Source organism: Protopterus annectens, chromosome 7.part0 (assembly GCF_019279795.1).
Source record: "Protopterus annectens isolate FY-2018-M chromosome 7.part0, PAN1.0, whole genome shotgun sequence".
In the NCBI taxonomy this organism is placed as follows: Eukaryota; Metazoa; Chordata; order Ceratodontiformes; family Protopteridae; genus Protopterus; species Protopterus annectens.
Genome location: NC_056739.1, coordinates 852739696 through 852752795, shown reverse-complemented (window position 1 = coordinate 852752795; position 13100 = coordinate 852739696). Strand labels below are relative to the sequence as shown.

At 42.0% G+C, this 13100-nt stretch overlaps 1 protein-coding gene across 2 annotated transcripts in view; it reads left to right on the top strand.

The window, feature by feature from the left end:
• The window catches only part of IARS1 (isoleucyl-tRNA synthetase 1), a 1809950-nt gene that overhangs the window by 273923 nt on the left and 1522927 nt on the right, over positions 1 to 13100 (top strand). For both annotated transcript variants that reach the window (XM_044077404.1, XM_044077403.1), the window contains one exon: positions 12543 to 12630. In XM_044077404.1, coding sequence (XP_043933339.1) covers positions 12543 to 12630 — 88 coding nt within the window. The remainder of the gene's footprint in view (positions 1 to 12542; positions 12631 to 13100) is intronic.

Sequence of the window (13100 nt, the reverse complement as noted above, 5' to 3'; positions counted from 1 at the left end):
CAGAAAAAGTTAATAATTGTATTTCTTGTGGGAAGCAAATACTTCATAAGGACTTCCACTCTTACTGTATTTCATGCCTAGGCCCTGATCACGACGTCACTAGTTGTCGGTTTTGTGCCAGATTTAACAAACGCACTATAAAACGACGTTTTGATTTTGTTTTGCACTACTTTGGCTGAAGGTTCAATTATACAATGCCGTCGGAACAACCGACGACCGCAATTCATAAAAAACGCAAGGACAAGGATAAAGACAGACATCCGAGGTCCAAAACCGACGACGAAACCTCTTCTAGGCCAGTCGCCGGTTCGCCTGTTCTCAGTGAGGCGCTTTCGCAGCCCCTGCCACCCGCTACCTCAGAGCCACAGGCCGCCTCCGACTCCCACGTGGAGACAACTAGGCCTCTGGAAACTCAAGGTATTGGGCCTACGGAAACTAATCCCTCAGATGGGTCCGGAGCCGCTGAGCAGGCATCAGCTTCTGAGGGTGTTTTCAGACCTTCACAACTTACCATTAAAGCACCAGCCAAGACAAAAACACCATTAAAGACAAAGAAGCAACTACAGCATTCTCCTGGACAGTTCTCCATGCCTAAGAAACAGATGCTCAAAATGGCCGAAGACCTCATTACGCTAATCAGGGGTTCCTATCCCCCTCCTGAGAAAAGGCCTAGGCAGGATACAGACTACAATTCCTCTGATTCCTCTTCAGACCAGGGACACTCTCTACCCCCTATGAGGACTCTGATGCTGAATAATCTATCCCTTCAGCCTCTCCTCCTGAGGATTACTCTTTTGGGGAAACTTTACATACCATGAGGGAACATTTCCTTTGGGAAAGTCAGGATTATTCAGAATCCAAGAAAAGGCTCCGGGACTTCCTTTTATTGCCTCAGCACAGGCCCCTTGCTATTCTGCCTGTTTTAGATATTGTGGATGATGTGTTCTCTGAATCCAGTTTATCTCCTGATTCTTTGCCCCCTGCACCAGCCAAACCAGATAGGTACTATAGAGTCCCTGACTCTCACAAGTTTCTTTATAAAAACCCTTCTGCTGACCCAGAAACCATTTCCTAGGATCCCAGAGGGGTTAAGGCTTCCATTGCAAAAAATCCAGTCCCCTCTGACAGAGATTCTAGAGCATTGGATAGATGGGGGAAGAAAGTTTACACTTCTGCAACTTTAGCAGTAAGGGCTTTAAATTGCCAGTTTCACGTGCTTGAGTACCAACAATATTTAATGGCTCAGTTAAAACAGAAAATGCTTACAAGCTCAGAAGCTCCTGACTATGAAGAAATGCAGTTGAACAGGTGGGAAAACATACTCTGCAATGTGGTTTTGATTCTTTAGAGGCCTCTTGTAGAGCCGCAGTTACAGGTTCTGTGATTCGAAGACATGCTTGGTTAAAAGAACAGAGTTTACCTGATCATGTTAAGGCAAAATTATTGGATGCTCCTTTTACAACGTGATACATTGTTTGATGTTGAAGCAGAAGAGGTGTTAAAGAAAATGGTGGATAAAGTTAAATCTATGCAAACAGTCAAAGATTTCTTACAGGTACAGCCACCTCGATTTAGCAGAAATTGGCCTACAAAGAATTGGTCCTTTCCAGTGTCAGACAGGCCACAGAGAGGCAGATACAGACACCTAAGAGGCAGATCTCAACCCCAAGGCTCTAACAGACCACGACAGTGGGGTACCCCAACCCCAAAAGGAGGTGAGGACAAATCTCAACCATACAGGAAACGGTCCCAATGACTTCTCCCTTCGTACGCCAAACACTTCCTTTTTGGCAGCACCTTTAGGGGGAAAACTAACACTTTTTTATCAAAATTGGCAAACAATCACCCAGGACAAATGGGTTCTGAATATTGTGTCTCAGGGTTAGAGGTTCCACTTTCACACTACCAAGGCTAAAAGGAGTGCCAAACCTGCCACAAAATCAATGGGCAGAGGCTCAAAAGCAGATATCAGCCCTCATGGACATGAGAGCTGTTCAAAAAGTACCACAGCAGGAACAAGGACAAGGATTTTACTCAAGACTCTTCCTGGTCCCCAGAAAGGACAAAGCCTGGAGACCCATACTAGACCTTTCAACTCTGAATACTTACCTGGAGGTTCCGAAATTCAAAATGTTGACACTACAGCAGCTTCTTTCCATGCTGGACAAGAAGGCTTGGCTTGTTACTCTGGACCTCAGAGGCATACCTGCATGTCCCTATCAGACAAAATTGCAGAAGATATCTCCGATTCAAAGCTGGTACAATGCACTACCAATTCTCTGCACTGCCCTTTGGCTTGTCTACTGCACCCAGGGTCTTTACAAAGTGCCTGGCACCAGTAATTGCATTTTGCAGACAAAAAGGAATTCAAATATATCCATACCTGGACGACTGCCTCATTCAAGCAGAGACAAAGGACATTCTTCTAAAGCATCTGGCGTTTGTAAAAAGGTTGCTGATTTCTCTAGGGTACACAGTAAACGAAAAGAAGTCAAAACTAGTGCCCTCACAACAGATAATATTCCTGGGTGCCAGCTTAAATACAAAGGCCCAGATGGCTTATCTCACGCCAGACAAACAAAGACAACTGACTCAATATTTTCAACTAATGGCAGAAAAGTCCCATCTCCCTGCAAGAAAAATTCTGCAGGCCCTGGGATTCATGGCATCCTGCATACTACTAATTCCATATGCCAAACTGCATATGAGGAAATTACAATGGTACCTAAAAAGTGTTTGGACTCGGCACTCTCGCAGCTTAGAAGCAGTATTCTTACTGAAGGATGCTCACTTTTATTTTTGACATAAAGTAAAAAAAAACCTAAAGATTGCATGATTACTTTTTTACTTCTTGACGTAGGTATTTTTAGTGTATAGCAGCAGTTTTTACAGCATGTAACCCTGTTTCTTGAAAATGTTAATTGACTGAGAGCTCTTGCAACATTCCTCCTTTTTTTATAAATGGCATTCCTTTGTAGCTTTACTATGTCCGCTCACTGGATGTTCATTTACTGTAGTAAGTTTTCATGTATTTACTTTACTAGATTGTACTTTCTTATTGTGTGACCTTTACTTTCTTATGAAACAAATTTATTGTGGAAAATCACCTTTGTTACGTTGGGGTTTTTGTGTAGCTTTTAGCAAGAGCCTCCTATCAAATCCAACTCCGTGTGCCACTCAACCACAGCCCATAAGGCATAACTCTATAACCAACCTCACCAACCACTCTATAATTTTCTCCTCCTACTCCTCCCTTTTCTCTTACTCCTCCCCTTCTCATCTCACTTAATCTTCCCCTCTCCTATTCCACTATTACTCCCCCTCACCACTCACTTTCTCCTCTCCTTCTCTAAGCTTGAAACTTCATTTCCTATTTTTTCTCACTTCCTTCTTCTCACCCATTCCAAATATGCCCTCCACAACCCTCTTTTCCTACATACTCCCTTGCTCCCTACTTATCTTACTAATTCCTATCTATCATGCTACTTCATACTCGTCTAAAGCCACCCCTCATATACCGCCTTTTCAAACTACCCCACTTACTCATCCACAACCTCTTCTACTCTCTCATTTTCACTCCATTTTCCCCTCCCTTACCCCTCTAAACCTTCTACACCTTTTCCAGCTCAAACTATTCTCTACCTCTTCTAAAACATCCTCTCTTACACCTCCACTCTCCCCAAACATCTCCCTTCAATCCAAACTCAAAAGGCTAAAACTTCTCTCTTGTAATATCCTAGCCTTATCTGGAGACATACATCCCAACCCTGGCCCTTGCCTCACTCCTAGCGACTCAATCTCCTCTTCCTCTTCATCCCCTACTTCAACCAAACTTCTCCCCCCTTCTCCTTCTTCATCTCTCTCTCATAACACCCTTAAAATCTTCACTATCAATGCCCAGAGCCTCAACAACAAAATCCACCATGTTCATGCTTGGATCAACCTCAACCAACCTGATATCTTAGCCATCTCTGAAACTTGGCTAAAACCACATATCTCTGACTCTGAAATCCTTCCTCCAGGTTTCCACATCCTCAGGAGTGACCGCTTAAACAAAAAAGGTGGAGGCTCTGCCCTTATCTACTCTAACCGTCTATCCCTAATCCCTCTGCAAATCCCAACCCCACATTATAAAAACACTGAAATAACAGCAGGACTACTTCGACTTAATAAACATAAAAACATCTGCATTATTTCCTTATATATACCTCCAGGCAACAATATCTCAACCCTAGAAAATATTCTTCACTGGGCCTCAACTGAAATAAAGTATGAAACCCTCATTCTTGGCGATGTCAACATCGACTGGAATAAAATAAACACACCCACCCCCTCCCTAGCTATTAACCTCTACAACTTCACCCAAGTAATACATTCTACCACCCATCCTAACAAAATCCACCCCCCAGGGTCCATCTTAGATTGGATCTTAGTCTCTCATCCAAACAAAATCTCTCTGGTACTTCCCCTAACACCTTCAGCGACCATCTCCCTGCATACATCCATCGCTCTACTAACTCCTCCCAATACCAACATCATTACTTTCAAACCCGTAACCTTAGCAACTTCGACCCCACAACTTTCTCTAACATTTTTAAGCAAATCAACTGGCAAATCCTAAACTCTCTCCCCCTTGACAATGCTGTCGAGCACTTTAACTCTATCTTCCTAAACACGCTCAACTCCCAAGCCCCCCTTAGAAACAAGCGAATCAAAACCAATTCTGCTCCTTGGCTTACCAAAGAGACTAAAAATTCCATGCATCTCAGAGACAAATCCTGGAAACTTTATCAAAAAACTAAACTGCCTACTGCCTGGCTCCAATACACCCAACTCCGAAACCAAGTAAAAAAGTTAATCACCTCAGACAAAAAAATCTACTACAATAAACTTCAATCCAACCATACTAAAAACCCAAAACAATTCTGGAAATCTGTTAACTCTCTTCTCCATCCAGGGTCAAGAAATAACCCCTGCCCTGATCCAAATTTAACTGACAAGGAACTGAGCACTCACTTTAATACCTTCTTTACAGACTCCATAGCTAAGCTAACCAAAACATTTCCAGACAAAAATCCTCCCAACTTCCTCAACCCCACCTCCAACATCCCTAATAGCCATCCCTCCATGTTCCAGCTTAAGCCAGTTTCCACAATGTATATAAAAAAACTCTTATCTAAACTAAAGCCATGCTCTAATGCCCCCGACGACATTCCCCCCTCTTTCCTCAAATATGCTGCTGAAGGAATTGCTCTCCCGATTAGTATCCTGATCAACCGATCCTTAAAAGAGTCTTATGTACCCAAACTTTGGCGTTCTGCCTACATTCTTCCTCTTCACAAAGGAGGCAAAAACACCTCCATTTCTAACTTCCGCCCCATTGCCCTACTCTCCCCACTATCTAAAATCCTAGAAAAATGCATCCACCACCAACTTTTACCCTACTTAACTCAGAATCAGCTACTCACACCCACCCAACATGGTTTCTGTACCGGCCACAGCACCATAACTGCCCTACTAGCCTTCCTAGAAACTATCAATCAAGCCCGAGATACCGGACTTCTTGTATCAACTATTCTGCTAGATCTTTCCAAAGCCTTCGACACCATATCCCATAAACATCTTCTCTTCCATCCCTCCAACCTTAATCTCTTCCCCCAACACTCTATCCTGGTTCTCCAGTTACCTTTCAGACAGATCTCAGGCTGTCAGATGGAAAACCTCCACCTCTTCCTTCTTACCCACACCCACCGGCATTCCTCAGGGGTCCATCCTTGGCCCCCTGCTTTTCAACATCTTTATAAATAACCTTCACACTGCCCTCCCTGACACTACAGTCATCCAATACGCTGATGACTCCACTCTAGTTTGTTCTGCCTCCAACCCTTCTGAACTTCTGTCCAAAACTCAAAAAGCTTTCTCCACTACTGAAAAGTGGATGCACCAAAACCATCTCTCCCTTAACTCCAATAAATCTAAAATACTAATTTTCCTTCCTACCAAGGCATCTTCCTCTAACAAAACTGCTCAACGTCCAAAGCTTAACCAACACTCCTATAGAAGTGGTCCTTCCATAAAACTCCTTGGCATCACCATTGATGAACAGCTCAAATTTGATCTCCACATTCAACAAAACATAAAGAAAACCCACCAGAAATTAGGTATGCTCTACAGGAATAATCAGTTTCTTTCTAACTCTTCTAGGCATACCTTAGCCATCACCTACCTCCTCCCTTCTCTCCTTTATGGTGCCCCACTTCTAACTAATCTTTCTGCTTCCAACACCTCAAAACTCGAAGCTTGCTATAATAAAATCTCTAAATTTGCCACCAAATCCAAAACCCGTACTCACCACTGCCATGCCCTACAATCTCTAAACTGGTTAGAACTCCCTAACTACCTTGACTACCTTCAACTAACTACCGCTCACAAATTAATATTTTATCCAGAAAAATGCCCTGCCTCATCTAACATCCTTCCCCCTTACATCCCTAACCGATCTCTGAGATCTGAACACCAAAACCTAATCCCCATTCACAAACCTAAGCATCCCGCTGGCCAGCTCCTACTCTCATTCTCTCTTGGTAGAAAATGGAACTCCCTCCCACCTTCTCTTAGGACCATGCCTAACTCTGACTCTTTCAAGACCCATCTTTTCTTATACTTTTCCTCCAAATGGAAATGTCCTCGCTTTCACCCAGTATAAATCCTAGAAACCTTTTCCACCTTGACCTCTATTCTCAAGCACCAATCTACTATATACTCTCTTAATTTCATTCTATGTTCCCCCTATATGATTATAGCTGACTTTCAGTTGACTGTAAGTATGTAAATACCGTTCATATGTTAAAAAAAAAAAAAAAAAAGTTTTACCTTTTTTACTTTGCAGACTCTACATCTTGGACATTGTACTTTTATGATTGTATTTTATGTAATCCTTACTGTATTGCCTACTACTGTATCTCACATATTCCTAACTGTTTGTGACTTTGTATTATCATCCATTACTGTATGTAACCTTGATTGTACTGTTTTTGGAGCTTTTCTCCCCGGGCCTCCACTGAAAATGGGTACTTCTTGGCCCAGTGGACTTCCCCGGTAATCAAACTGAAATAAATAAATAAAATAATACCAATAATTCCCTGCCTACAACAGGAGTTTCGATGGTGGGCACAGGCATGTCACCTCAACAAGGGTCAGCCTTTCACTCTACCCACACTCAGGCAGACACTAACAACAGATGCTTCGGACTATGCCTGGGGAGCACACATGGCAGGAAAATGTATTCAGGGCAAGTGGACCACAGACCAAATGCATCTTCACATCAATCAAAAAGAGATGTTGGCTGTTCAAAATGCCCCAACAGCTTTCAAGGACCTTCTGCATCCAGGACATTTATTATTAAAGACAGACAACACCACAGTAATGTGGTACATAAACAAGCAAGGGGGCACTCATTCTTACCCCCTTTGCAGGCAAGCCATGACCTTGTGGAACACAGCTCTAACTTATCAATTTCATCTGCAAGCACAATTCCTGCCAGGAAAGAAAAATACTTTGGCAGACGATCTAAGCAGAAATATCATGGACCCTCACGAATGGAAACTGAATCCACAAATCTTCAGCATGGTAACGCAAAAATGGGGATGCCCAGACATAGATCTTTTTGCCTCCCCACTGAATTGCCAACTACAAAAATTCTGCACAAGGACTTATCACACACAAGCATGGAAAGTGGATGCTCTCTCGTTCAGCTGGAAAAGCCTAAAAGTTTATGCCTTCCCACCACTGCCTCTCCTTTCGAAGGTACTCCTAAAAGCCAGACAAGAAAAACCACAGATGATCCTGATTGCTCCAGACTGGCCACGCCCGCACTGGTACCCAATCTTAAAGAACTTAGCTCAAGGTCCACTATGGATTTTGCCTCAATTTCCACACCTTCTGACTCAACAAAACAATCATCCTGCACGCTCAGCTCAAAACCCTAAACCTGGCTGCATGGCAGATTCATTAGTCATACAGGCAACACCTCTCTCTAAAGCTGTTATGGATGTCATTTTGGAGGCCAGGAGGCCTAGCACCAGGAAATCTTACTCAGAAAAATGAAAGAGATTCTGTGCCTGGAACCAGGCTCAAACCTTGACCCTCTTGTCCCAAACATTCCTCAGATTTTGCAATACTTAACTGAGATGCTGGACAAAGGCCTATCCTTCTCATCAATTAAGATCCACGCCTCTGCCATTTCAGCACATTACAACACGGATCCTCCTTTATTCTCTTATCCCTTGCTAAAGCAGTACCTCAGAGGGGCTAAAAACATAAGACCGCCCTGGAGAGCACCAACACCAACTTGGGACCTCAATTTTGTTTTGGAAAAACTAACCCTGCCACCTTCTGAGCCAGCCAATACAGCCAATCTAAAAGTTTTATAATGGAAAACAGCTCTGCTCCTGGCAGTAACTTCAGCACGAAGAGTCTCAGAGCTACAGGCATTAATGACAGTGGAACCTTTTATAATTTTTCATCAGGACAGGGTTTCTTTAAGGACAAACCCTACCTTTATGCCAAAGGTGGTATCTAGTGTGGCTCTTAACCAAACCATCCATTTGCCAACTTTTTATCCAAACCCCCCAGAATAAAGGAGAAACTTCTGCACTCTTTGGACATACACAGGCAGCTACACTTCTACTTGGACAAAACAAAAGCTTTCAGGAAAACTGAGCAACTGTTTGTAGCATATGCTGCAGGATCACAGGGCAAGGCTATTTCAAAGCAGACCATCTCCAAATGGATAGGACACTATATTTGTTACTGCTACACACAGCATGGGAAATCTGTCCCTCATAACATTAGGCCACATTCTACCAGAGCAACAGCCACCTCAACAGCCTTTCTCAGAGGAGTACCAACCAAGGAAATTTTGGAGGCTGCAACTTGGGAGTTCAGTGCACACCTTTACCAAGCATTACCACTTGCCTCTTTACTCTAAATCCAGAGCAGGATTTGCCACTGCAGTTCTGCAGGGCCTCATAGCCAAACCAACTCTTTCTTTATAGACCAGCCACCCAACCTTAGCTTTGGGATTCTACCCAAGTGTAATGACTGCAGCAGTGTAACAGGATGAACATAGTACAGTTTTGTACCTACCATAAATGTAGATGTTAGAGTGTTCACACTGCTGCAGTCCAGGTTACCCTCCCTCCATCCCCTCTGTCCTAGCTGGACTTACCTATACCTTTCTATCCTATACAACCTTTGTGGTGTATTTGCTTGTAACTGAAGGTATTGTTTTCTTTTTATATATATATGTTTTATTAGCAATATGTATTGCCTACCTATTTGGGGGCACCTGACATCTGGGGCAAGAAAAACTGAAGAAAATGGTGTTGGATGCATCTTGTATACCCCTGGTGCACTGACGTCAGGGAAGAAGCGACAGCAACCGACGTCGGACCAAGACTTTGGAACTCTGGCCAACTGCAGGACCGCCTGACGGCAGGATAACCCAAGTGAAATTACTGCAGCAGTGTGAACACTCGAACATCTACATTTATGGTAGGTACAAAACTGTACTTTGCCGTTGTGGGCCATTTCACGCACAGACACTTACCCCATTGTGATTTTTATTTTTTGCCTTTTTGATATTTGTTTTAATTTGACATGAATTGATTTTTTTTTTTAAATCTTAGTTTAAATCCGTATATTAAAAGTATTTCTTTTTGTTTAACATTTATAAATTTTGGTTTTAATAAATGCATTCCTGGTTATAATGAATTGATAGGTGTTACCTATTTATGGGTTTGTGTGTATCTTGCCTAAAGAGTGAGCTGTTAATGTTCTGCTCCAAAGTACCTCATTGTCAGTCACTGGTAACCATTGCCCTCTCATTCATTTGGATTTTGGGTCTTCTGCATGTTTTCCCTCCAGCTCCTTCCAAAGGCCCTACTTTTGAAGGTAGAAAGAAAAGCAGAAGTCATCCTGTTGGATCCCTGTCTGCCATGGCTGTCTTTGTTCCAGTTCTTTAGTGAAATTCTATCACAATGTTACTCTTTTTGTTTTGGAGTGGATTTTTGCACTTGTGGCACCCTAGGCAGTCATGTCTCCTACTTAAGCTATTGATTTTTTATTTGACGTTTCTTAATCAAGAGTATCCCCACTGAACCTGTAATACTTTTTTTTTTTTTTGGGAGGGGGGACCTGAAGGATTAAATTCTCCTTGTACAACATTTAGAAATACACAAGTATCACAGGAGTAGTTCTCAACATCATTAGACTTAATGTATTGGCTATCTTTCTTTTCTAAAAGAAATGGCAAAGGATAAAATTTTTTATTGAAAGCACATTAACAGGATGCATAGCTATAGAAAGAACCTAACCCATCAGGCACAGTCAGATCCATTTAGAAGTATTGTTTGTGAAAATTAATCAGGGTTGCTTTGTAGGTAAGCAGACCCTGATCATGTTGGATAACTGGATTACATTTTGTTATAAGCATGATGGAAGGTTATGGCCTTCTCCAATAGTATAGCACGTACAGCATATATTCGTAGATTGTTACTGGGCTAATGACCCAGGGGGCCTGTCTAAGCCTAGCCAAGGTTTCCCAAAATGATGATGTCCTCTCTCCAAGGAGTAGGGCATTGGGCACGAGGCTTTTATAAGCTACCACCGTCCATAAGATGCATAGATGCTAGGCCTGGTGTATATTTACATGTTCCCATCCACAGGTCTAAGTTGCTCTTAAACTGGGTAATAGACTAACTCCACTTCACATGATAGGAAATCTGTTCCATAGGAAGGGCAGTCCCTGGAACACACATCTCTCTCTCCAGCATGTTATGTTTGAGTCACAGACCAAAATTCAGGTCCCTAGACCCTGTCATTTCAGTATTGTTTGACTTAAGAATATGCAGGAGATTCAGAAGTGTGGGGTTTGCAGAAGCCTTGTAAGCCAAACATAGCTCTCCCCTCGGCATTCTGTAGGAGAAAGAGTAGATGGAAAGGACTTTATGGTGCTCTGCATAAAATGGGTTTTCTAGACCTGTTATACTTTTTGAAAAGAACCTCTGTGGTCACTCTAGTTGCTGTGTATACCTGTTCAGGTACATACCGAAGAGAACATTGTACTTTGGTCTGATAAAGGCGGAGTGCAGTGGGATAGATTCCATGCCCTTACTTATAATTTGCCCAGCATAAAATGATTTCTTCACCACTGTGGCCACATGGTGGTTGAAGATAAGGCTGCTGTTTATGTGCATACCCAGATCCCTTACCATTAAGTCGACTCTTGGGGGGCATGTTATCAACATGGTAATTAGCCAGGATGGTCGACTTCCCAAAGGGTACAATTATGCATTTATCATTGAGTTTAAGACCATGTCTTTGGCACCATTTGTTAGTCAGAGGTGGACCTTCTTGGATAATACTAGTATCTGCAGGGAGTCTGTGATAACCTCCAGCATGCAATCATCTGCAAACTTAGTCGGCCATAAACATTCAACATTTGCTTTCATTTCAGAGAAGTAGATGCCAAAAAGGAGTGGGCCCAGTACCAAACCCTGGCAGACTCCACTAGTGAATGACCTTCACCTGTTTTGGGCTCCTGAGTTCCATCAGTGAGCCAGTTGGCTATCCAGCAGGAGATAAAAGGTTTATGCGTAAATTACTGAGCTTGTCTGTAATACTTGAATGGGGTATTGTATCTAAAGCCTTGGCCAGGTAAAGGGATAAAGCTCTGTCTAAACCCAGGCAGTCTGGGTAAAGTTAGAATCTCTGGTGTCTGTCTCAGAGGTGTGGTGGGCTGAGATGGGTATGCTTGCTCTGCAGCAGATCTGAGCTATGAATGGCCGTGATCCATTCTTGAAAGGGGCACCACTTAGTGTGGCCTTTCATTGTACATTAATTTTACCAAGCTTGCTTACACAGTAGTCTTTAAATGCAGATCCACATAAGCATGAAGTTGCATGGGGAAGATGTAATCACCCCCACAGTGATGCAACTCATATGTCTTCTACCCAGGGGTGGGTTTAGGGCTATAATAAACATGCTTTCATTGCTGGGATGGCAGCAAGGGTACAGACCACTCCATGGTTTCCTTAGTTGATGGTCTTTTCATAAGGTTTTTTCCTACATGCTGAGGATAACCAGTGGTGGTTAATGAATAAGCTCTGTTCTTATTGAGGGGATGCTCTGTGTCAGCAGGCATGGAGGGGTAGCAAGCATATTTAAAAAAAATGCTGAAATCAGTGCAGGACTGTAGCTTGTTTTATTTGGTATAAAATAGTTTACATATGACTGTTCACAGCTTATGACCACAGATTTCTTGCCAACTGTCCAAAGTGTGTTTAATTTTAAGGAATACCACAATTTTCTTTTGTGTGTATGTGTGTGTGTATGTATGTATGTATGTATGTGTGTATATATATATATATATATATATATATATATATATATATATATATATATATATATATATATATATATATATATATATGATTCTTGCATATTGTCAAATTTCATTTAATTTTCTTATTTCATTTCAGATAATGCCAGTGGTCAGGTGTTTATTTTGATGGAAGCCAGGCTTTCTGCACTTTTCAAAGCAGAGAGTGAATACACCATATTGGAGAGGTATGTGGATATTCTAAATTTCATTGTAGTGTTTCCATTTTAGATTGTGGTAACGAAGAAAGATACCGAAAAGGGAAGGATTTGTTTTTTGTCTTGGAAGAGTGACTTAAATTGGGGCATGTCATTATTTTATTTATTCATATGCATATTTGTTACCTGGGTAGGCTGATTATAGGAACCATTTTTAGCTGTGGCTTATATCCGGTGACATTTTATACACAATGGTAATATGCAGTGAACCTTTTATCTTGGAATACAGTACTTTATTTGCTTATAGATTTGTTATACAAATTGCAATTGAGATCTATGTTGATCTTTCAGAAAAAAAGTTATGTATGTAGATGTTTGCTACATTTGCGTGTTAGGGTGTCTGAAGCACTTGCATTTATTTTATTACATGACAGAGGAACATTTTTGAAGTCTGTCTGTGTCGGTCGGTCTGTGTCGGTCGGTCGGTGTCGGTCGGTCGG